At 34.4% G+C, this 22,549-nt stretch overlaps 1 protein-coding gene across 1 annotated transcript in view; it reads left to right on the plus strand.

Moving 5' to 3' along the window:
* LOC132746506 (adenosine deaminase-like protein) overlaps nt 1-22,549 on the plus strand; it is a 50,515-nt gene that overhangs the window by 24,886 nt on the left and 3,080 nt on the right. The window contains exons 6-7 of the mRNA XM_060735688.1: nt 21,144-21,193; nt 22,374-22,456. Of these exons, the coding sequence (XP_060591671.1) occupies nt 21,144-21,193; nt 22,374-22,456 (133 nt within the window). The remainder of the gene's footprint in view (nt 1-21,143; nt 21,194-22,373; nt 22,457-22,549) is intronic.

Here is a 22,549-nt window from a genome sequence, read left to right on the forward strand (position 1 = left end):
TGTAAAATATGAAATACTTTTACCGTCTAGTTTTGATTATTTAACACTTTGAAAATATCAGGTACCATATTTATTACTATATTTAGCATAATTTAGCCAATAAATACCTATATAAATTAAAAAATCAAAATTAAACACTTTTTGTTTCCAAATGGGAAATGAGAGATACATAAATAATGTTAAAAGAAAAAAAGAAAGAAAAAAAAAGTTGACCCTTCTGGGGATTGAACCCATGGCCCTCATTTTCAATGTAGTTAACAGTAGTTCCAATCGCAACTACTCGGCCCTTTCCGTCAGTCTTCGGATAAGGACCTCGAACACAATAGTATGAATACACAGAACGGATGCGGTATTTCGGTCTAATCTACGCTAAGAAACTAAACATGTAAACAAACAGTAATTTAATGCTGGGAGTTGTTGACAAGTTTATTTCCATTATATGTAGTTAAAGTCCACCTAAAATAAGTGAATTCATTGGTGCAAAAGCAAACAATACATTATTTATATATTTATTATCCCCCGCCAATGGAATCGGGAGGGGGATATAGTTTTGGCGTTGTCCGTCCTTCCGTCCGTCCGTCCGTCCATCCGTCCGTCCGAATTTCGTTTCCGGAGTAGTTCTCTGCAACTAATGGCTGGAATTCAACGAAACTTTATGGGAATGTTGATCAGCATGTGAAGTTGTGCACCTGGGTATTTTCTTCTGGATATTTTTAGTATTTTTAGCTCACCTGTCACAAAGTGACAGGGTGAGCTTTTGTGATCGCTTTTCGTCCGGCGTCCGTCCGTCCGGCGTCCGTCCGTCTGTCATCCGGCGTCCGTCCGTAAACTTTTACTTTAAATGACATCTCCTCATAAACCACTTAGACAATTTCATCCAAACTTCACAGGAATGTTCCTTTGGTGGTCACCTTTAAAAATTGTTCAAAGAATTTAATTCCATGCAGAACTCTGGTTGCCATGGCAACCAAAAGAAAAAACTTTAAATATCTTCTTTTAAAAAACCCAAAGAGCTAGAGCTTAGATATTTGGCATGAAACATCTTCTAGTGAGTGTCTACCAAGTTTGTTCAAATAAAAGCCCTGGGGTCAAAATTGGCCCCGCCCCAAGGGGTCATTGATTTTCCCTATATGCATATAGTAAAAACTTAAAAAATCTTCTTTAAAAGAACCCAAAGAGCTAGAGCTAAGATATTTAGCATGAAACATGTTCTAATGGGTGTCTACCAAGTTTGTTCAAATAAAAGCCCTGGGGTCAAAATTGGCCCAGCCCCAGGGGGTCATTGATTTTCCCTATATGCATATAGTAAAAACTTAAAAAATCTTCTTTTAAAGAACCCAAAGAGCTAGAACTAAGATATTTAGCATGAAACATGTTCTAATGGGTGTCTACAAAGTTTGTTCAAATAAAAGTCCTGGGGTCAAAATTGGCCCCGCCCCGAGGGTCATTGATTTTCCTTATATGTGTATAGCAAAAACTTAAAAAATCTTCTTTGAAAAAACCCATATAGCTAGAGTTTAGATATTAAGCATGAAACATCTTCTAGTGAGTGTCTACAAAGTTTGTTCAAATAAAAGTCCTAGGGTCAAAATTGGCCCCGCCCCAGGGGGTCATTGATTTTCCCTATATGCATATAGTAAAAACTTAAAAAATCTCTTTTAAAGAACTCAAAGAGCTAGAGCTAAGATATTTAGCATGAAACATGTTCTAATGGGTGTCTACAAAGTTTGTTCAAATAAAAGCTCTGGGGTCAAAATTGGCCCCGCCCCAGGGGTCATTGATTTTCCTTATATGTGTATAGCAAAAACTTAAAAAATCTTCTTTGAAAAAACCCAAATAGCTAGAGTTTAGATATTAAGCATGAAACATCTTCTAGTGAGTGTCTACCAAGTTTGTTCAAATAAAAGCCCTGGGGTCAAAATTGGCCCCGCCCCAGGGGGTCATTGATTTTCCCTATATGCATATATTAAAAACTTAAAAAATCTTCTTTTAAAGCACCCAAAGAGCTAGAGCTTAGATATTTAGCATGAAACATGTTCTAATGGGTGTCTACAAAGTTTGTTCAAATAAAAGCCCTGGGGTCAAAATTGGCCCCACCCGGGGGTCATTGATTTTCCTTATATGTGTATGGCAAAAACTTAAAACTCTTCTTTGAAAAAACCTTAATAGCTAGAGCTTAGATATTAAGAATGAAACATCTTCTAGTAAGTGTCTACAAAGTTTGTTCAAATAAAAGCCCTGGGGTTAAAACTGGCCCCACCCCATAGGTGTCATTGTTTTTAACTATATGTGTATAGTAAAAACTTAAAAAATCTTCTTTTAAAAAAACCCAATGAGCTAGAGGTTAGATTTTAAGCAGGAAACATCTTTTTGTTGGTGTCTACCAAGTTTGTCCAAATAAAAGCCCTTGGGTTTAAATTGACCCTGCCAAAGGGGCGGAGGTCATTGTTTTTCATTATATGTGTGTAGTAAAAACTTAACATCATGAAACATCTTCTAATAGGTGTCTTCCAAGTTTGCTCAAATAAAAGCCCTGGGGTTTAAAGTGGCCCCGCTTTGGGGGCCTATATACAGGTGAGCGACCTCAGGGCCATCATGGCCCTCTTGTTAGAGTTATTGCCCTTGACTTAGTAAAAAATTTTTTTTCGTTTCCGGAGTAGTTCTCTGCAACTAATGGCTGGAATTCAACAAAACTTAATGGGAATGTTGATCAGCATGTGAAGTTGTGCACCTGGGTATTTTCGTCTGGATATTTTTAGTATTTTTAGAGTTATTGCCCTTGACTTAGTAAAATTTTGCAATTTTCAACTTGTGTCGCATGTAACTCAAAAAGTATTTGACCTAGAGTCATGATACTTTACAGGAATGTTGATCAGTATGTGTAGTTGTGCACCTGGGTATTTTCGTCGGGATATTTTTAGTATTTTTAGAGTTATTGCCCTTGACTTAGTAAAATTTTGCAATTTTCAACTTGTGTCGCACGTAATTCAAAAAGTATTTGACCTAGAGTCATGCAACTTTACAGGAATGTTGATCAGTATGTGTTGTTGTGCACCTGGGTATTTTCGTCTGGATATTATTAGTATTTTTAGAGTTATTGCCCTTGACTTAGTAAAATTTTGCAATTTTCAACTTGTGTCGCATGTAACTCAAAAAGTATTTGACCTAGAGTCATGATACTTTACAGGAATGTTGATCAGCATGTGAAGTTGTGCACCTGGGTATTTTCGTCTGGATATTATAAGTATTTTTAGAGTTATTGCCCTTGACTTAGTAAAATTTTGTAATTTTCAACTTGTGTCGCACGTAACTCAAAAAGGATTTGACCTAGAGCCATGAAACTTCACAGGAATGTTGATCAGCATGTGTAGTTGTGCACCTGGGTATTTTCGTCTGGATTTATTTAGTATTTTTAGAGTTATTGCCCTTGACTTAGAAAATGTTTGCAATTTTCAACATGTGTCGCATGTAACTCAAAAAGGATTTGACATAGAGTCATTAAACCTTATTGGAAAGTTGCTCAGCATATTTAGTGTGTTCCTGGGGTTTCGCTTGTGGATTTATCCAGTATTTGTAGAGTTATTTCCCTTGACTTAGTAAAAACTGTTTCATTATGTTGTTATTTGATCCTTGAGTGTTAGAATCGACCATAACTTTACAGGAATAATGATCAACATCACTAAATTACAGGAATAATGATTCACCTCACTGTGAAGCTATGAACCTGAGACTTTGCATGTGGATTTTTTTCAGTTTTGTTAGAGTTATTGCCCTTGAATTACAGTAGTATAAATTTGCAATTTTCAACTTGGGGTTTGCTTGGGGATTTATTCAGTATAAATTGTAAAGTTCTTGCCCTTTACTTAGTAAAAAGATTTTTAGTTTTCAAAAAATATTTGACCTAGAGTCATAAGATTGACAGAACAGTGGCGCGGTGGGGGCACCCGTGTCCTATGGACACATTTCTAGTTTTTATTAAAGAAGAATTAAAATGATTTGTTACAATAACACTTAAAAATATTTGAAAATTGTGAGATCCCTTCTTTATGCCTTGAATATGGCAATGAAGTCTGGAGATTAAGATGTTTTTACATCTAGGTGAGCTATTGTGATCCCCCACCGTCCGTTGTCGTGCGTCGTCAGCAATTTCTTTAAACAACATCTCCTCAGAAACAAATGACTGCACAGCAACCAAACTTTACAGGAATGATCCTAGGGTGGTCCCCTGCCAAAGTTGATCAAATGGTTCCGGTCTGTTGCATAAGTAGGTCACAGGGCCAGAAAAGGAGTTTCAAAAATGCAAAATTAAAAAATCTTGTCTGAAAGTACAAGGCCTAGAGCTTTGATATTTGGTATATGATATAACCTATAGGTCCTCTACCAAAATTGTTCAAATTTTAGCCCTGGGGTCAAAATTGGCCCCACTCCAGGGGGTCATAGATTTTCCTTATATGTATATAGTGAAAACTTAAAAATTCTTCTTGTTTGAAAGTACAAGGCTTCAAGTTCAAAGAATATTACAGTTTATGCCATGATTAATATATAAGTAAAGCCTTATGTCTTCAGTTGTTGTGTTAATAATAACCAGTACTCGGCGGGGGATATAAATTCAACGAATTTGCTTGTTATTATAGTTGTAGAAACCGAAAGTACAAAAAACCAACCTGTTGACATTTAGTCGGATTTGTTTAAAATTGAACATTAGTGGGCATATTTAAATTACAAATTGTTGTCAGACATATTTTCAAGCAAAAGAGTACCGGAACAAACATTAGTAATCAAATATATACATTCGTTTTACATTATCTTTGTTTCTGTTTACATCTGAAACCACGTGGTAGAACTACTTTCAATCCGTATTGTTTCCGAGGTTATTATAGATAATAGCCGAGGCAGTTCCGAATGCAGTAGTTCTAGCCTATTGGAATACTCTTCAAAGCGGAGGTAATGCATTAGGGTGCTAATACCTAAAGTGTTAACACTTCCCTTTATATTTTGGTTTGTTATAGGATAGTAATGGACACCTTTTTAGATTATAAAGCTTTACTGTAAATCCAGTATTTTTCTGTAAATCCAGTATTTTTCACGATGTTTTAATTTTCGCTATTATTCACGAATCGGCTGCGTCACAAATTCATGATGCTGTGTAAATTTTATAACATAACATACATTATAAAAGAATAAATCTGATGACATTTCTTTTTGGAATTGTGATTAAGTTTAATAATGAATACAATAACTGAATACAAAAAAATTAATATGTGCAACATTTTATTTGCATCATAATAAAGATATGAATGTTTAACAACAGATTTTTTCCATTCCTTTTTCCTCATGAATACATGCATATCAAACACAAAAAAACACAAACATAATTTTGATCTTTACAGACAAATGTGAACACATATTGTTTAGATAACAATAGGTTACGGTTAAACATATCAACGGACAATTTTCATATGGTAGATAAAGTACAATAAACAAGTATATTACACCTTCTTACAAACATTTAACGTTTAATCAAACACGCTACTTGCAAACAAAAACCAAATTTGACAAATGATTTGAAAAACCATTCATTATAAGTCAATTACATGTACATTGTATGTAGGTACATTTTGTATATAAAATAAATAAATGAAAACCGTCTCTTATTAACACCATTAACATTTACCTTGAATAATTACGGCACGGTATGGAAATTAACTTAAACCTACCCTGTTATATTATTGCGGAAATAAAATTCAAATAAATCGTGAATATAAATTTCTGACGCTGCCATCGTGAATTCATAAATACACGAAATATTCTGGGGATGGGGTTTTCGCGAAATAAAGATCACACGAATATAAAGTGATTTACAGTATTACATTTGAATTGAGTCAAAGCAGACTTGCCATTATTTATTTTTTAATAGTATGTAATTATCAGTGATCTAAATCATTTTGACTTTGTAAATAATAAACCAACTTTATTAATTCTATGTGTTGCACTTTTTGTCATGTAATAGGCTAGAGGCCTGAAGCATTTTTAGTGTAAGTTTCAAGAAGTGGAAGAAATAGAATAGTTTATTCCAGTGATAAATCATACACTATAATGTGAGCATCTTGTTGACTCACATATAACCTGTTATTATCCTGGCAGTATGCCACACCTGTGGGACTTTTTATACCTTGATCTTTATAATCCAGTATAATCTTCACCTTGGTCAGGTCAGATGATAATTGATGTATATTTCTTGACCAGCGTCCACATACAAACACAGCTCCCGACCTATCAACTGTCAGTTGACATGGCTCCTTCAACTTGTCATCCTTGTAAATGGCCTTGACTTTCCCATCAAAGGTTAAACCTATCACACAGTCCTTCTCAAAGTCAGATACATATATAACTGTGTTGTCTGCACTGATTGTTAAGTAATGTGGATTAGCAAACAGACATTTCCCATGTTGATCTTTATCAAATGTTTTCAATACTTTACCAGACATATCAAGTATCTTCACTGCTGCTGGTCTGGTTGTGAATGATACTATAAGCTTGTTGTCACTATAGGCAACACCAAAACACCATTTTCCTACTTTTAATTCTTCAGGGTTGGTCACTGTCATAGACTTAGAGAATGTTATCAGTTTTATTATTCCATGACCAGGAAATGTGACAGCAACTGTGTTATTGTCAACCTTAGCAACAGCTTACTAGAATTAAAATTAGTAACCATAAGACAGTTTTCTGATAATAAACATAAAGATGACCTGAAGCGACATATGAATTTTGCATCTGTGTGATAACTTGCAGTTCTTGGTACTTCATACTCATGTATTTCTTGATAGGTGAAAAATTTGTCACAGTCTTGTAAATTGGTTACATTTTGTTCAGAAGCTTTGCATTCAACTTTGTAATAATGAATTGAATTGTTTTTACATTGTTTATCTGTATCTGGTTTCAATTGTTCAATGATTCCTTGCCCCATCTTCATAGCAACAAACATTTGACATCTTTGATCTGTACCTTGATGGTGAGCCAGCTCTGTTGATATCGTGTTCAATTTTGTTTTCATTTTTGAGGTTTCTTCTATGATTGTCTGCAAAACTTTCTTGTCATTCTTTTTTATGACTTCAATTTTCTTCTTTATTTCATTCTCCTCACCATTTAATAACTTTTCTAATTTTCTTTGATTTTCTTGTAATGTGTTTATTTTCTTTTTTTTCTCTTCTTCAAGTTTTTGTAAGGCTTCTCTTATTTTTTTCTCAAAGTTTTTAATTATATCTGTGTAATGTTTTTCAAACACTGACAATATTTCTGTCTTTTTTTTCATGACCATATTTAATATATTTGTTTCTTGTGAAGCGACATATTTCATGTTAATGTTCACATGTTTTTCTGTATTTTCTAAATCTTTCATTAACATATCAAGATTTTCATTAAGTTCTTTGATTTCTTTGCTGTTTTCAATTCCGGGAACAAGAGCTGGCAAATGGCTGACCATACTACAGTTCCCATGGTCTTGTGTCTTGCATTCAGTACAGGCAACTTTCTTACAATCTTGACAATAGAACTTGACTAATTCATTTTGATGAATAGAACATTTCTGTAGACAGAAATCCTGTGACATGTTATCCTTATCCTTGATAGTATGAGAAGGCATATATCGTTTATGAAATTTAAGGCAATTCCCACACAAGTACTCAAAACACTCCTCACAAAATCCTTCGGCAGGAACGTATTGCTTGTCATGTTTATCACAATGTTCACAAAACATCTCTTGAACTTCATCAGAGTCCTGTGTTAACGAAGCACTGAAGTCTATCCTGGATTGTGCCATGTTTTTTTTATGACACCGCAGCATCTGCGATGCGGTGGCATATAGCGATTCACCTGTGTGTGTGTTTGTTTGTTTGTGTGTTATATAGATTATATAGTGAACTTCAAAAATCTTCTTGTGAAAAACCACTTGTCCAATTTCAACCAAACTTGGCAGGATTGATCCTTGGGTGAAGGGCTTCCAAAGTTGTTCAAAGAATTTCATTCCATGCAGAAATCTGGTTGCCATGGCAACCAAAAGGAATTATAAGAATAAATTTAAAAAATCTTCTTGTAAAGACCCAAAATGCCTAGAGCTTAGATATTTTGCATAAAGCATTGTCTGGTAGACCTCTACCAAGATTGTTCAAATTATAGCCCTTGGGTCAAAATCGGCCCCGCCCGAGGGTCATTGATTTTCACTATATGTACATATAGTAAAAACTTAAAATACCTTCATGTAAAGACTCAAAAGGCCTAGAGCTTAGATATTTTGCATAAGGCATTGTCTGGTAGACCCTTACCAAGATTGTTTTAATGATAGCCCTGGGGTCAAAATCGGCCCCGCCCCGGGGGTCATTGATTTTCACTATATGTACATATAGTAAAAACTTAAAATACCTTCTTGTAAAGACCCAAAAGGCCTAGAGCTTAGATATTTTGCATAAGGCATTGTCTAGTAGACCTCTACCCAGATTGTTCAAATTATAGCCCTAGGGTCAAAATCGGCCCCGCCCCGGGGGTCATTGGTTTTTCTTATATGTATATAGTAAAAACTTTAAAAAACTTTTTCTAGCAATTGACAAATGCTAGAGGTTAGATATTTTGCATGAAACATTGTGAAGTGAACCTCCAGCAAGATTGTTCAAATTATAGCCCTGGGGTCAAAATTGCCCCCGCCCCGGGGGTCATTGATTTTCAATGTATACATATAGTAAAAATCTTATTGTCTGAAGGTACAAGGCTTAGAGCTTTAATATTTGTTAAATGATATCATCTATAGGTACTCTACCTAAGTTGTTCAAATTTTGCCTCTAGTGTCAAAATTAGCCCTGCCCCGGGGGCCATAGGTTTTCCTTATATGTATATAGTAAAAACTTAAAAAATCATCTTCTCTGAATTTACAAAGGCTAGAGTTAAGATTTTTTGCATGAAACATTGTGTAGTGAACCTCTAGCAAAATTGTACAAATTAAAGCCCTGGGGTCAAAATTGGCACAGGGGTCATTGATTTTCACTATGTACATATAGTAAAAAAACTTCTTGTCTGGAGGTACAAGGCTTAGAGCTTTGATATTTGGTATATAATATCATCTATGGGTCCTCTACTAAAGTTGTTTTAATTGCCCTGCCCCAGAGGCGATAGTTTTCCTTATATGTATAAAGTAAAAACTTGAAAACTTCTTCTCTGAATTGACAAAGGCTAGAGGTTAAATATATGGCATGAGACTTTATGAGGCTTGAACCTCTACCAAGATTGTTCAAATTATAGCCCTGGGGTCAAAATTGGTTCCACCCCAGGGGTCATTGATTTTCATTATGTACATATAGTAAAAAAAAAATATATTTTTGTCTGAAGGTACAAGGCATAGAGCTTTGATGTTTGCTATATAATATCATCTATAGGTCCTCTACCAAAGTTGTTCAAATTTTCCCTCGGTGTCAAAATTGGCCCTGCCAGGGGGCAATGATTCTCATTATGTACACATTGTAAAAACAGAAAATAAAACAAATGTTTTCTGAATGGGAGAAAGCTACAGCTTAGATATTTGACTTGAAATGTTGTTTGGTGGACCTGTATCAAGATTGTTTTGAATTAAACCCTTGGGTCAAAATTTTGCCTTGCCCAAGGGGAAAGTGACCGACTTTCTTGTCCTTTGATGTACAGCAATGGAATTTTGACCATGTGCACAGTTTAAGTTGTAAAGTGAACTTTGATATCAGCTGACCTAGATTTTGACAAAGTGTCTTACTGTGTTGTCCTTTGATGTAGTCATGATATTTAGGCTGTGTGAAATATGACCTTCACCACCAAATTCACCAGACTCAAGTGCATTGATATATTCCTACTCTGATCTTTTATTGGATTAACAATAGATTTAACCACTAATCTGATAATAAGAATTAGATAGGTCAGGGATCTATGCATTATGACAATCTTCAATTGTATAGAAACAAAAAAAAATCTGTTCCTACACTACTATTTAGTGTTGTATTAATGCGGTGGCATAGCATTTTTTTTAAAACTAAATATGCAATACTGTCTATGGCAAAGTTGTGTTTAAAATGGTTCAAATGAAGAAGTATAAATCTTTACACTGACATAATTTATTATTATGCCCCCGTTTCGAAGAAAAGGGGGTATATTGCTTTGCACTTGTCGGTCCGTCGGTCTGTCGGTCCGTCGGTCCGTCGGTCCGTAGACCAAATGGTTTCCGAGTGATAACTAAAGAACCCTTAGGCCTAGGAACTTCAAACTTGGTATGGTGATTGGTCATGACAAGTAGATGACCCCTATTGATTTTGGGGTCAAGGGGTCAAAGGTCAAGGTCACATTGACCTTGTAAGCAAAAACGGTTTCCGATCAATAACTAAAGAACCTTAAGGCCTAGGAACTTCAAACTTGGTATGGTGATTGGTCATGACAAGTAGATGACCCCTATTGATTTTGGGGTCAAGGGGTCAAAGGTCAAGGTCACATTGACCTTGTAAGCAAAAACGGTTTCCGATCAATAACTAAAGAACCTTAAGGCCTAGGAACTTCAAACTTGGTATGGTGATTTGTCATGATCAGTAGATGACCCCTATTGATTTTGGGGTCAAGGGGTCAAAGGTCAAGGTCACATTGACCTTGTAAGCAAAAACGGTTTCCGATCAATAAGTAAAGAACCTTAAGGCCTAGGAACTTCAAACTTGGTATGGTGATTGGTCATGATCAGTAGATGACCCCTATTGATTTTGGGGTCAAGGGGTCAAAGGTCAAGGTCACATTGACCTCTTAGGTAAAAACGGTTTCCGATCAATAACAAAAGAACCCTTAGGCCTAGGAACTTCAAACTTGGTATGGTGATTGGTTATGACCAGCAGATGACCCCTATTGATTTTGGGGTAAAGGGGTCAAAGGTCAAGGTCACATTGACCTTGTAGGTAAAAACGGTTTCCGATCAATAACGTAAGAACCCTTAGGCCAAGGGACTTCAAACTTGATATGGTGATTGGTCATGATCAGTAGATGACCCCTATTGATTTTGGAGTTAAGGGGTCAAAGGTCAAGGTCACATTGACCTTGTAGGTAAAAACGGTTTCCGATCAATAACGAAAGAACCCTTAGGCCTAGGGACTACAAACTTGATATGGTGATTGGTCATGATCAGTAGATGACCCCTATTGATTTTGAGGTCAAGGGGTCAAAGGTCAAGGTCACATTGACCTCTTAGGTAAAAACAGTTTCGGATCAATAACTAAAGAACCCTTAGGCCTAGGAACTTCAAACTTGGTATGGTGATTGGTCATGATCAGTAGATGACCCCTATTGATTTTGGGGTCAAGGGGTCAAAGGTCAAGGTCACATTGACCTCTTAGGTAAAAGCAGTTTTCGATCAATAACTAAAGAACCCTTAGGCCTAGGAACTTCAAACTTGGTATGGTGATTGGTCATGACCAGCAGATGACCCCTACTGATTTTGGGGTTAAGGGGTCAAAGGGAAAGGTCACATTGACCTTGTAGGTAAAAATGCTTTCCGATCAATAACTTAAGAACCCTTAGGCCTAGGAACTTCAAACTTGGTATGGTGATTGGTCATGACCAGCAGATGACCTATTGTTTTTAGGGTCAAGGGGTCAAAGGTCATGTAACATTGACCTTGTAGGTAAAAACGGTTTCCGATCAATTAACTAAAAACGCTTAGGCCTAGGAACTTCAAACTTTGTATGATGATTGGTGGTGACCAGCAGATGACCCCTATTGAGTTTTGGGTCAAGGGGTCAAAGGTCAAGGTCACATCGACCTTGTAAGTAAAAACGGTTTCTGATCAATAACTTAAGAACGCTTAGGCCTAGGAACTTCAAACTTCGTATGGTGATTGTTCATGACCAGCAGATTACCCCTTTCGATTTTGGGATCAAGGGGTCAAAGGTCAAGGTCACATTGACCTTGTAAGTAAAAACGGTTTCTGATCAATAACTAAAGAACACTTCGGCCTAGGAACTTCAAACTTGGCATAGTGATTGGTCATGATCAGCAGATGACCCCTATTGATTTTGGGGTCAAAGGTCAAGGTCACATTGACCTTGTATGTTAAAAGGGTTTCGGATCAATAATAAAAGAACCCTTAGGCCTAGGAACTTCAAACTTGGCATGGTGATTAGTCATGACCAGCAAATGACCCCTATTGATTTTGGGGTCAAGGGGTCAAAGGTCAAGGTCATATTGACCTTGTAAGTAAAAACGGTTTCTGATCAATTAAGTAAAAAAGCTTAGGCCTAGGAACTTCAAACTTTGTATGATGATTTGTCTTGACCAGCAGATGACCCCTATTGAGTTTTGGGTCAAGGGGTCAAAGGTCAAGGTCATGACCAGTAGATACTTGATAACCCTTATTAATTGTTTGATCACTGGGTCAGAAGTCATGCATAATTACCTTATCACATGAATAATTGGCTGCTGATAGGGGGCATACTTGTTCTTGTTTAAAATGCTTGTAAGTACGCCTTTTCATATTGACAATAGATACAGTTAAATAGCAGTTGTTATCATAAACTACTACAACTAAGGCATGAGATTATAAAACATCTGATTTAACTTTACAACCTGTTTTAATTTGTTTTGACTCATTTTTCATGCAAAATAAATATATATGAAAAATATAATTTTCATGTTTTTGTAATATTTTGAAATTTGTGTATATTTTCCCATATATATCATTTAACTTTTAGCCTGATTTCATTGTAAACAAACTTACAGTTTGAAATCGCTAAACAATAATTTACATTGGTTTTGATATAAAAGTTATCAAAATATAAACACAGTATTGTCTGAATAACTTTTTATTACATCTCAAATGGGTAATTAGGTTACAATGTTGTACACTACATTTACTGTATTTTGAATAAGATAGAACATGAATAAGATAGTACATGAATAAGATAGACCATGAATAAGATAGAACATGAATAAGATAGAACATGAATCAGATAGAACATGAATAAGATAGAACATGAATAAGATTGAACATGAATAAGATAGAACATGAATCAGATAGAACATGAATAAGATAGATCATGAATAAGATAGATCATGAATAAGATAGATCATGAATAAGATAGAACATGAATCAGATAGAACATGAATCAGATAGATCATGAATAAATCAAGATAGATTATAAATAAGTCAAGATAGATTATAAATTAATCAAGATAGACTATACCGTATAAGTACTTATTTCTGCAGGCTTAATATTCTGCGAATTTTGTTAAAATAAGGGGTTTTAAATTTCTGCGTTTCTTTTTTCTACGGTGTCATCATTCTCGCATTGATGAGTTTTATTTCTGCGTTTTAACTAAGATACATGTATTTGTTCAAAATTAACTGATTAAAACAGACAATATTTCAAGATTTGATGATGTTACATTACTTCCAAGACTGATAATGTGTTTCGTCGTAATCAACATGTATCGGTCAATACACATTAAAACAAACAAGAAAACAATGTGCAATGACAAATATTAATACTGTAATTGTATGAATATGGAGTGTGAAAATAAACAATGGCAAAATCGCATGTCGACACGATATATTGTACACATACATAAAAGGTATGTTTATAGCAGGTTTGAATGAAAAAAACAAACGAGGGTAATTTTTGTATCACCTGTCAAACTATAATAGTTTTTCTTTAAAACTATTCACACAAAAAAAACCCATCAATCTTGGGGTGTAAGCGAAAATCATACAATCATGATAATTATTTATTTTAACAAAAAGAACAAGCAAAGTAAGTTTTTTCCGTAATTAATATTTTGTTCATGACGGATACATAAAGAAAAAATGAGTGTAGGACAAAAGCCCTCCCGGACAAAAGCCATCCCGTCCAAAATTGACAAGGCGGACAAAAGCCCTCCCGTGAAAATGACAGGGCGTACAAAAGCCCTCCCGTAAAAATAACAGGGCGGACAAAAGCCCTCCCGTAAAAATGACTGGGCGGACAGAAGCCCTCCCGTGAAAATAACAGGGCGGACAAAAGCCCTCCCGCAGCAAATACATATACATTGTATCATCATATGTACATTGAATAGTTTGTATTTTCAATTCAATGCACTCAACATATTAAAATTGTAATCATGAATATTTTTGTTTTCCATTGTTTTCCATTGACATAAATGTGTTTATATGAGCTTGAGTACATTCCTGACTGACATCTGAATAATAAGTACTAAATTCTGTAAGTGCATATTTATTCACGTAAAAATGAAGGATTACTCACATATGAAATTATGATTAATAGAATAATAAATGATGAAAAGATGTTAAAATTAACTAAAATTGAAAGTCCAAGTGCCTTGTAATGAGTCAATTACTTTAGAAAGTGACTTTGTTTTAAACGACATTCGTGTGAAAATATTACCTCGCTAAACATTTCTGAAAGGTATATTCTGAATGAAAGCTGGTTCTAGCTCATAAAATACTTAGACCGATAGAAAACAACAACAAATATAAATGTTACAAATTTAATATCTTAAGTGCGTTGAAAAAAAACACAGGTATGTAACATACATATATATTTTGTTACGGGAGGGCTTTTGTCCGCATTGTTAATTTCATGGGAGGGCTTTTGTCCGCCCTGTCATTTTGACGGGAGGGCTTTTGTCCGCCCTGTCAATTTCACGGGAGGGCTTTTGTCCGCCTTGTCATTTTCACGGAAGGGCTTTTCTCCGCCTTGTCATTTTTGGGCGGGAGGGCTTTTGTCTGGGAGGGCTTTTGTCCGTTTCCCAGAAAAAATACCTCTACAAAAGTCAATAACAATACATGGTAATGTAATTATACTATCCCTGTAGTTGAAATATTTCGACATATGTTATAGTTATAGTATATGAAACTCGTTAGTTACGAGAATATAACACTGGCTGGGGCGACATCAAGGGATGTTTTTGCTAAAACATGGCGAGGTCGTAAGGCCAAGACAATTTTTTGCAGAAACATCACAAGATGTGTTATATCCTCGTAACTAACGAGTTTCACATACTATAACTGTTTTATCGCAATAGCATAATGTTTTCTTTTTTTGTAATAGAAATAAATAAATAAATAGATAAATAAGTAAATAAGAAAATAAAAATTCGTTAGCTACATTACAGTTATTTATGATAAGGCATTTTTTTCAAGTTGTTTTCGCTGCAGAAAAAAAAAGAAGATACACAAAAAACATCCAATGTTAGAGGCGGACTGTAAACTGTTACCAATATTGATTCAATATTAAATGGCTTTTTTCAGTGAAAATAATTCATTCAGGGGATGAACCTTTTGATTGAATGAGAGGAATAATTATCTTTATGTTTTCATTGTATTTATTTATTTATTTTATTTTATTGATTCCATATTTTTTGCTAGTGGGAATGTTCGTTACCACTGCCCCATTGGAGCCTCTGTGAAAAAAAACTACATTGATATATGCAAGGTGCGAAAAAAAACTCAACCGCTATATCTTTCCTATATGGATCAATGAAAATATATCAATGCAGTTTTCAAATGCTCATTGAAGTGTACTGAGTATAATGGGTTAGTAAGAACAAAGAAAAGTTCCAAACCATGCGATAAAAAATAGGAAAGGCTTAATTTTCTGCGGTTTTTAAATCTGCAGTGTCGTTATGAACAGCAGATTTAGCAGAAATAAAGTTCCCGCAGAAAAAGGTACTTAATAGTCTTATAAGGTATATGAATAAATCAAGATAGTCTATGTCTTCAACATTTCTTGTCATCCTGTTTTATCATTTCAATTTTCTTCTTTATTTCATTCTCCTCATTTTTTGTTGAGCCCGCTTGCGGAAGCACCCAACATAGTTATCACAATGGCGGTTTGGTGTATGTACATGCGTGCCCTGCATCCGTCTATCCTCTATCACTAGCTGGTGGAACTTTAAAAACCTAGTACAAATGTTCAACATCATGAGACAGCTTGTCAGCGGGCTCAACTAGTTGCCCTTGAGCATCTAGTAATTACTTTTCTTTACTTCAATGCCTTTAAGGGTTGAGTGATCAGAATTGCAGCCACTGTTTACCCCTGCATGATAGTAAGGGCCACTAAATGGGTTTGAATTACTGGAGTCTATGCATTTCTCAGCTCCAGGAGGTGAGGTTGTTTTGACTTTAAAGTTTATAACACCAGAAGTTTAGCCAAAATTATCTTTCCTGTTCTGGTGCATTGTGACCAAAATTGTGTTGGTGTGCCGTAAGACCAAACAAGACAAACTAAGACCATGTGTCAAGCATTTCGACGATAATTATAGATTATACTAAAGTCTAAAGCTTATCTATTTAATGATTAATTGTTTTGATATGCTGATAAAACTACACAATATAAAATGTTAGTAAATTTCAAAGTTACTTTAAACATAAGCAAAACAAACAGCCCACATTCTTACAAATGAATGTAGAGCTATTTCATATTTTTACATCAATTCTTATATAAATATTGCTTCATGTAAGTGTTAACACTTCCCTTTATATTTCGTTTTGTTAAAGGATAGTAATGGACACCTTTTAAAATTATAAAGCTTTGTAACATTTGAATGGAGTCAATGCAGACTTGCCATTATTCATTTTTTCAACAGTTTGTAATCATTTATACTTTGTAAATAATGAACCAACTTTATTTATTCTATGTGTTGCAGTTTTTGTCATGTAATAGGCTAGAAGCCTGTAGCATTTTGTGGTGTAAGTTTCAAGAAGTGGAAGAAATAGAATAGTTTATTCCAGTGATAAATCATACACTTTCATGTTATCAGCATATTGACTCACATACAATCTGTTTTTATCCTGGCAGTATGCCACACCCACTGGTCCTTTTATTCCTTGTTCTTTATCCAGTAGAATCTTCACCTTGGTCAAGTCAGGTGATAATTGATGTATATTGTTTGACCAATGTCCACATACAAACACTGCTCCAGACGTATCTACAGTCAGTTGACATGGCTCCTTCAACATGTCATCCTTATAAATGGCCTTGACTTCCCCATCAAAGGTTAAACCTATCACACATTGTTTGGCAAAGTCAGATACATATATAACTGTGTTGTTTGCACTGATTGTTAAGAAATGAGGATCAGCAAACAGACATTTCCCATGATGATCTTTATCAAATGTTTTCAATACTTTACCAGACATGTCAATTATCTTCACTGTTGCTGGACTGTCTGTGTAAGATACTATAAGGTTGTTGTTACTGTAGGCAACACCATGACAACCTGCTTCTGCTTTTATAGCTTCAGTGTTAGTCACAGTCATGCTCTTTGAAAATGTTATTAAACTTATTATTCCAAATCTAGGAAATGTGACAGCAACTTTAGTACTGTCAACTTTAGCAACAGCCCAAGGGTATGAAGGCAGGTCTATTGTATCATATGATGTAGTGCTGACCGACATATCCTTGAATATAATTAGTTTTGAATCATCAAAGTTATATATAAGAAGACTGTTTTCTGATAACAAGCATAGAGATGACCAGGAGTCAAATGTGACTTTAGTATCTGTGTAATAACTTGCAGTTCTTTTTACTTCAGATTCATGTATTTCTTGATAGTTGAAAAATTTGTCACAGTCTTGTAAATTGGTTATATTTTGTTCAGAAGCTTTGCATTCAACTTTGTAATAATGAATTGAATAGTTTTTATATTGTTTATCTGCATCTGGTTTCAGTTGATCAATGATTTCTTGCCCCATCTTCATAGCAATAAACAGTTGACATCTTTGATCTGTACCTTGATGATGAGCTAGCTCTGTTGATATCTTGTTCAATTTTGTTTTCACTTTTGAGGTTTCTTCAATGATTGTCTGCAAAACTTTCTTGTCATTCTTTTTTATGATTTCAATTTTCTTCTTAATTTCATTTTCCTCATCATTTAATAACTTTTCTAATTTCCTTTTATTTTCTTGTAATTTGTCAATTTTCTCTTTTTTCTCTTCTTCCAGTCTTTGTAAGGTTTCTTCTATTTTTCTCTCAAAGTTTTGAATTATAATCGTCTGATGTTTTTCAAACGCTGACAATATTTCTTTCTTTTTTTTCATGATCGTATCTAATATCTTTGTATCTTGTGAAGCGACACATTTCATGTTTATGTTAACATGTTTTTCTGTATATTCCAAATCTTTCATTAAAGTATCAAGATTTTCAGTGAGTTCTTTAATTTCTTGGTGTTTTAAAAAATCCCTGGAACAAGAGCGGGGAAAATTTGGCTGACCATACCCCCATTTCCCAAAGGGTTTTTTATTTTTTGATTCCCATTTAACAGGAAAAATTTTTAAACCAAGCTTGAAAATAGAACTTGCCCAAAGTTCACCCTTGTAAACAAAAACATTTCCCCAAAGAAGAAATCCGGGGGGCATGTTACCCTTTTAAAAACCTTGATAGTATGGGGAACCAAATCTTTTAGGGGAACTTCACAAAATGTTCCACACAATTTAACTCGAAAAAAACTCTTAAAACAAAATCCCTAGGCGGGAAAAAACAAAATTGGCTTGTCATGTTTTTTCAAATGTTCACAAAACATTTCCTGAACTTCATCAGAGTCCTGTGTTAATGAAGCACTGAAGTCTATCCTGGATTGTGCCATGTTTTTTTTAATTTAAAATATGAATAAACTATGCAGTACTGTCTATCTAGTTCTGTTTCAAATGGTTCAAATGAGGAAGTTTAAATCTTTACACTGACAAATTGATTACTCTTATTTAAACTGTGTGTAGAGACGGTAGTTAACTGGTGTCTATTTGCTATTTCATGTTATTTATAATGGATTTATAAATAGCAGTTGTTAAGGTAAATTTCTACTGGGTTGTGAGATTATAAAATGGATGTCAAAATATTAAACAACTGATTTAACTTTGCAGCATGTTTTAATTTGTTTTTATTCATTTTTCGTATAAATTGTAATTGTCATCTTTGTAAACATTTTGAAATTTTTGTAAATATTTTTCCCACGTTTAACTTTTAGCCTGATTTCCTTGTAAACAATTTTTATAATTTGCAATCACTAAACTTTAAAAATTTTCATTGGTTTTAATATAAAAGTTATCAAATATAAACAACAGTATTATCTGAATAACTTTTATTACAGCTCAAAATTGGTAAATTAGGTTTTATAATGTTGTACACTATATTTACGTGTTTTTATGTGGTTATGTAATGATTGTTATGAATATTAAAGTTAACATAGGCCTATGAATAAATCAAGATTAATAAAAAATAAATAAGACAAGATAGACCATGAATAAGTCAAAGATAGCAATGAATAAGTCCGATAGATTTCTTCATAAGAAAACAAACAGTTGACATCTTCTATTTGTATTTCAATAATGAGTCAGCTCTATCGAAATGGTGGTCAGTTCTGTTCTCATTTTATATGTTCAAAAAAAAATAATATATATATATTATATATAAAATGAAGGTTCTTCAGCTATAAAGGAGGATTGCTTTTTGAAGGAGCATTCTGAATGGTATCTTTTATCTCTACTTCGTTCATAATATGATATTCATATGAAATATTCCCATGTCTTACAAATGCTTTATCCTTACTAAAAAATAACACTTTTTGGGCATATAATGCTCCGCCTAGCGGTGCTCTTGTTATGCTCCCCGAAAAATTTCGGGGGAGCATATAGTCGGCGCCTTGTCCGTCCGTCCGTCCGTCTGTCCATTTTGCTTATGGACGTTGGTCCAGGTGGTGTTTATGAGCTGATTTGCCTCATAAATGTCAAAAGTTGGTACATCCGTCCGTCTGTCCATCCGTTGTCTTGTCCGGAGCATAACTTGAAAACCCTTGGGGAAGATAAAATTTTTGGTTTAAAACTTCGATTTACGGGGGGGTAGAGGGCATTGGGGGGGGAAGGGGCAGTGTCAAAAAATTTCAAAAACTCAAAGAAAAAGGGCCTCATTTTTTAATTTTATTTTCCCTTTTTAAGAAATTAATTTTTTGGTTTTCCGCCCGGGGCAAATTAAAACCAAAAACTTTTAAAGTGGAATTTAAAAAACATGAAAACTTGTTGGTGTAAAATTTAACTCAAGGGGTTGGGATGTCCCAGGGGAAAATTAAGAACAAAAAAACTCCTTTTTGTCCAAATTTTTGGGAAAATTTATTGCCCTTTTTTTTAAATTTTTTTTAACCCTTTGAACTTTTCCCGGGGAAATTTAAACCTTCTAAAAACCTTTATAAAGAGAAATCAAAAAATGAAAATTTTTAAGGGTAAAAGAAGAATCTCATTAAAGAAGGGGTACAGTGCAAAAGAACCATAAACTTTGTTAAGCCTCATTTTTTAATTATCTCCCCTTTTAGAAAAATCTTGTCCAGGACATAGCTGTAAAACTATAAGAGATATCAACATGAAACTTTGTAGGTAGATATATCTCAATGGGTAGATGTGCAGTGCACAAGAATAATAACTCTGCCTTGCCTTATTCTGGAGAAATTGCCCTTTGTTTAGTTTTACTTTTTGAAGTTGTCTGGGACATAACTCGGAAATCATAAGAGATATCATCAAGAAACTTTGAAAGTTGATAGATCACATTGATTAGAAGTGCAGTGCAAAAAAACAGTAACTCTGCCTTGCCTAATTTTGGAATTATTGCAGTTTGAACTTTTTCCAGGGACATAACTCTGAAACTACAAGAGGTGTACTCTTCCTGTGTCCAAAAACCTATTCGGGGAGCATCACCCAGCTCAAACCGGGGCCTCTTTTTTATAATTTGTTAAGATCGTCAGTCATGAAATTCTCCCATCAATATTTTTCTGTGAAGTGTGAAACAAGACTGCTCATTAAGCCGTTTGACCTTGTTATGCTTGTTAAACGTTTGACCTTCGTATGCTTGTTAACCCTTTGACCTTGGTATGAAAAATGTTACTAATGTGCCTATGTTTCCATTATTAAGATGAATTTGACTTGCAACCAAAAACAAGCATATTTGAATAATTTAGATGTTAACAGTTCAAGTTTAAAAGGCAAGATTCTTAAATTATTTTGTGAAAAATCAATATAATTTGGCCATACATGTATGTATGATAGAAATAATTATAATATATAAGTTCCTATTTTTTTAGTAGTTTAGGTTATATGGAGTTTTTACGTATATTTTTAACAGGGAAAAGAGCAATGGTGTTATAGTTGGTATTGATCTAAGTGGAGATCCAAAATGTAAGTTAATTATTTTATAATGAAAACAATCATTTAACATTTATACTGATGAATGTTTTAGAAAGATTTGACCAAGCATCAATTTTGAAACAGTACATTATCAACTTAAGGGTTATTACTATGAAGAATTTGAAAGTTTGTCTGCCATCTTTATACAGTAAGATTACACAGATCTGCAGACAGGTCTGACATATTTCTTTCTGACAAAGGTTAGTATAGTGTAAGGGTAAATAAATTGAAGTTTTCCCAACAAGACAAGATGTTTACAATCAGGTAAGACATGTGTTGTGATTTATATTTTAATCTTATATAAAACTGAAAGAAAACTGCAATGCCACTTATATATGAGCCGCGTAATGACAAAACCAACATAATGGGTTTGCAACCAGCATGGATCCAGACCAGCCTGCGCAGGTTGGTCTGGATCCATGCTGGTGGGAAACGCACTATGTTGGTTTTGTCGTGACGCGGCTCATATAGAGCTAGGCCAGTCTTTACATCCATGAACTGTGACTTAACTCCATACTATTTCACCTTCTTCCTAACAATCATTTTGTTACCTGCAAAATTTGATAATGTACTGTTTTATAATGGAAGTTGGACTAAAACATTTGGGAAATTATGTAGATGAAAGGTTAATGTAATACGATAGCTAACATACGTGTATATGTAATTATATAGATTTATGTATTTTGTGTATGGTATACTACACCAATGCTTAATACCCAAATGTTAAGGCTGGTCATGCTTAATAGATTACATGGAGTTATTCATCTTTAAATCTGGACAAAACCAGTTATCATTTTTAGGAGAAATTTAATATAAGTACGGTTGGAATAATAAACACTGCATACAATGTAGAACTTGTTCTGCACTGGTCACATAGGTAAATTCACTTCCTGTCAGCAGGCTAAAAAATAAAGTTAAGTTATGGTATTTTCCATAATTAAATTTACAGACTGTTGGCATGTCTTCTTACTACATGTAGTAATATAACTTTACCACTGATCATCCGGCTACTAGTATTCAGCTATAGATTTACCCGTACAAGTTATTCTGTCCGCTGGTGGTAACTCACATTATGACAAAATTTTGTCATTCTCGCAGGTACTCATTTACACTTTAATAAAATGTTGGTCAATAATGCATGTCTGATATTTGACAACTTTCTCTTTTCAGGTTGGTAATGCAGATATTTTCATTCCAGCGTTTAAAGAGGCCCAGAAACATGGGTTAAAGTTAGCACTTCATCTGGCTGAGGTGAATTGTGGGGTTTTATTTGATTGATTTAAAATGAGATTACCTTTATTGAAATGTTAATTGTCAGTCAGGGTAATGCATGTTAATCTTACC

This window comes from Ruditapes philippinarum, unplaced genomic scaffold (genome assembly GCF_026571515.1).
Source record: "Ruditapes philippinarum isolate M1 unplaced genomic scaffold, ASM2657151v2 ctg3441_1_1_1_1, whole genome shotgun sequence".
NCBI classification, from domain to species: domain Eukaryota; kingdom Metazoa; phylum Mollusca; class Bivalvia; order Venerida; family Veneridae; genus Ruditapes; species Ruditapes philippinarum.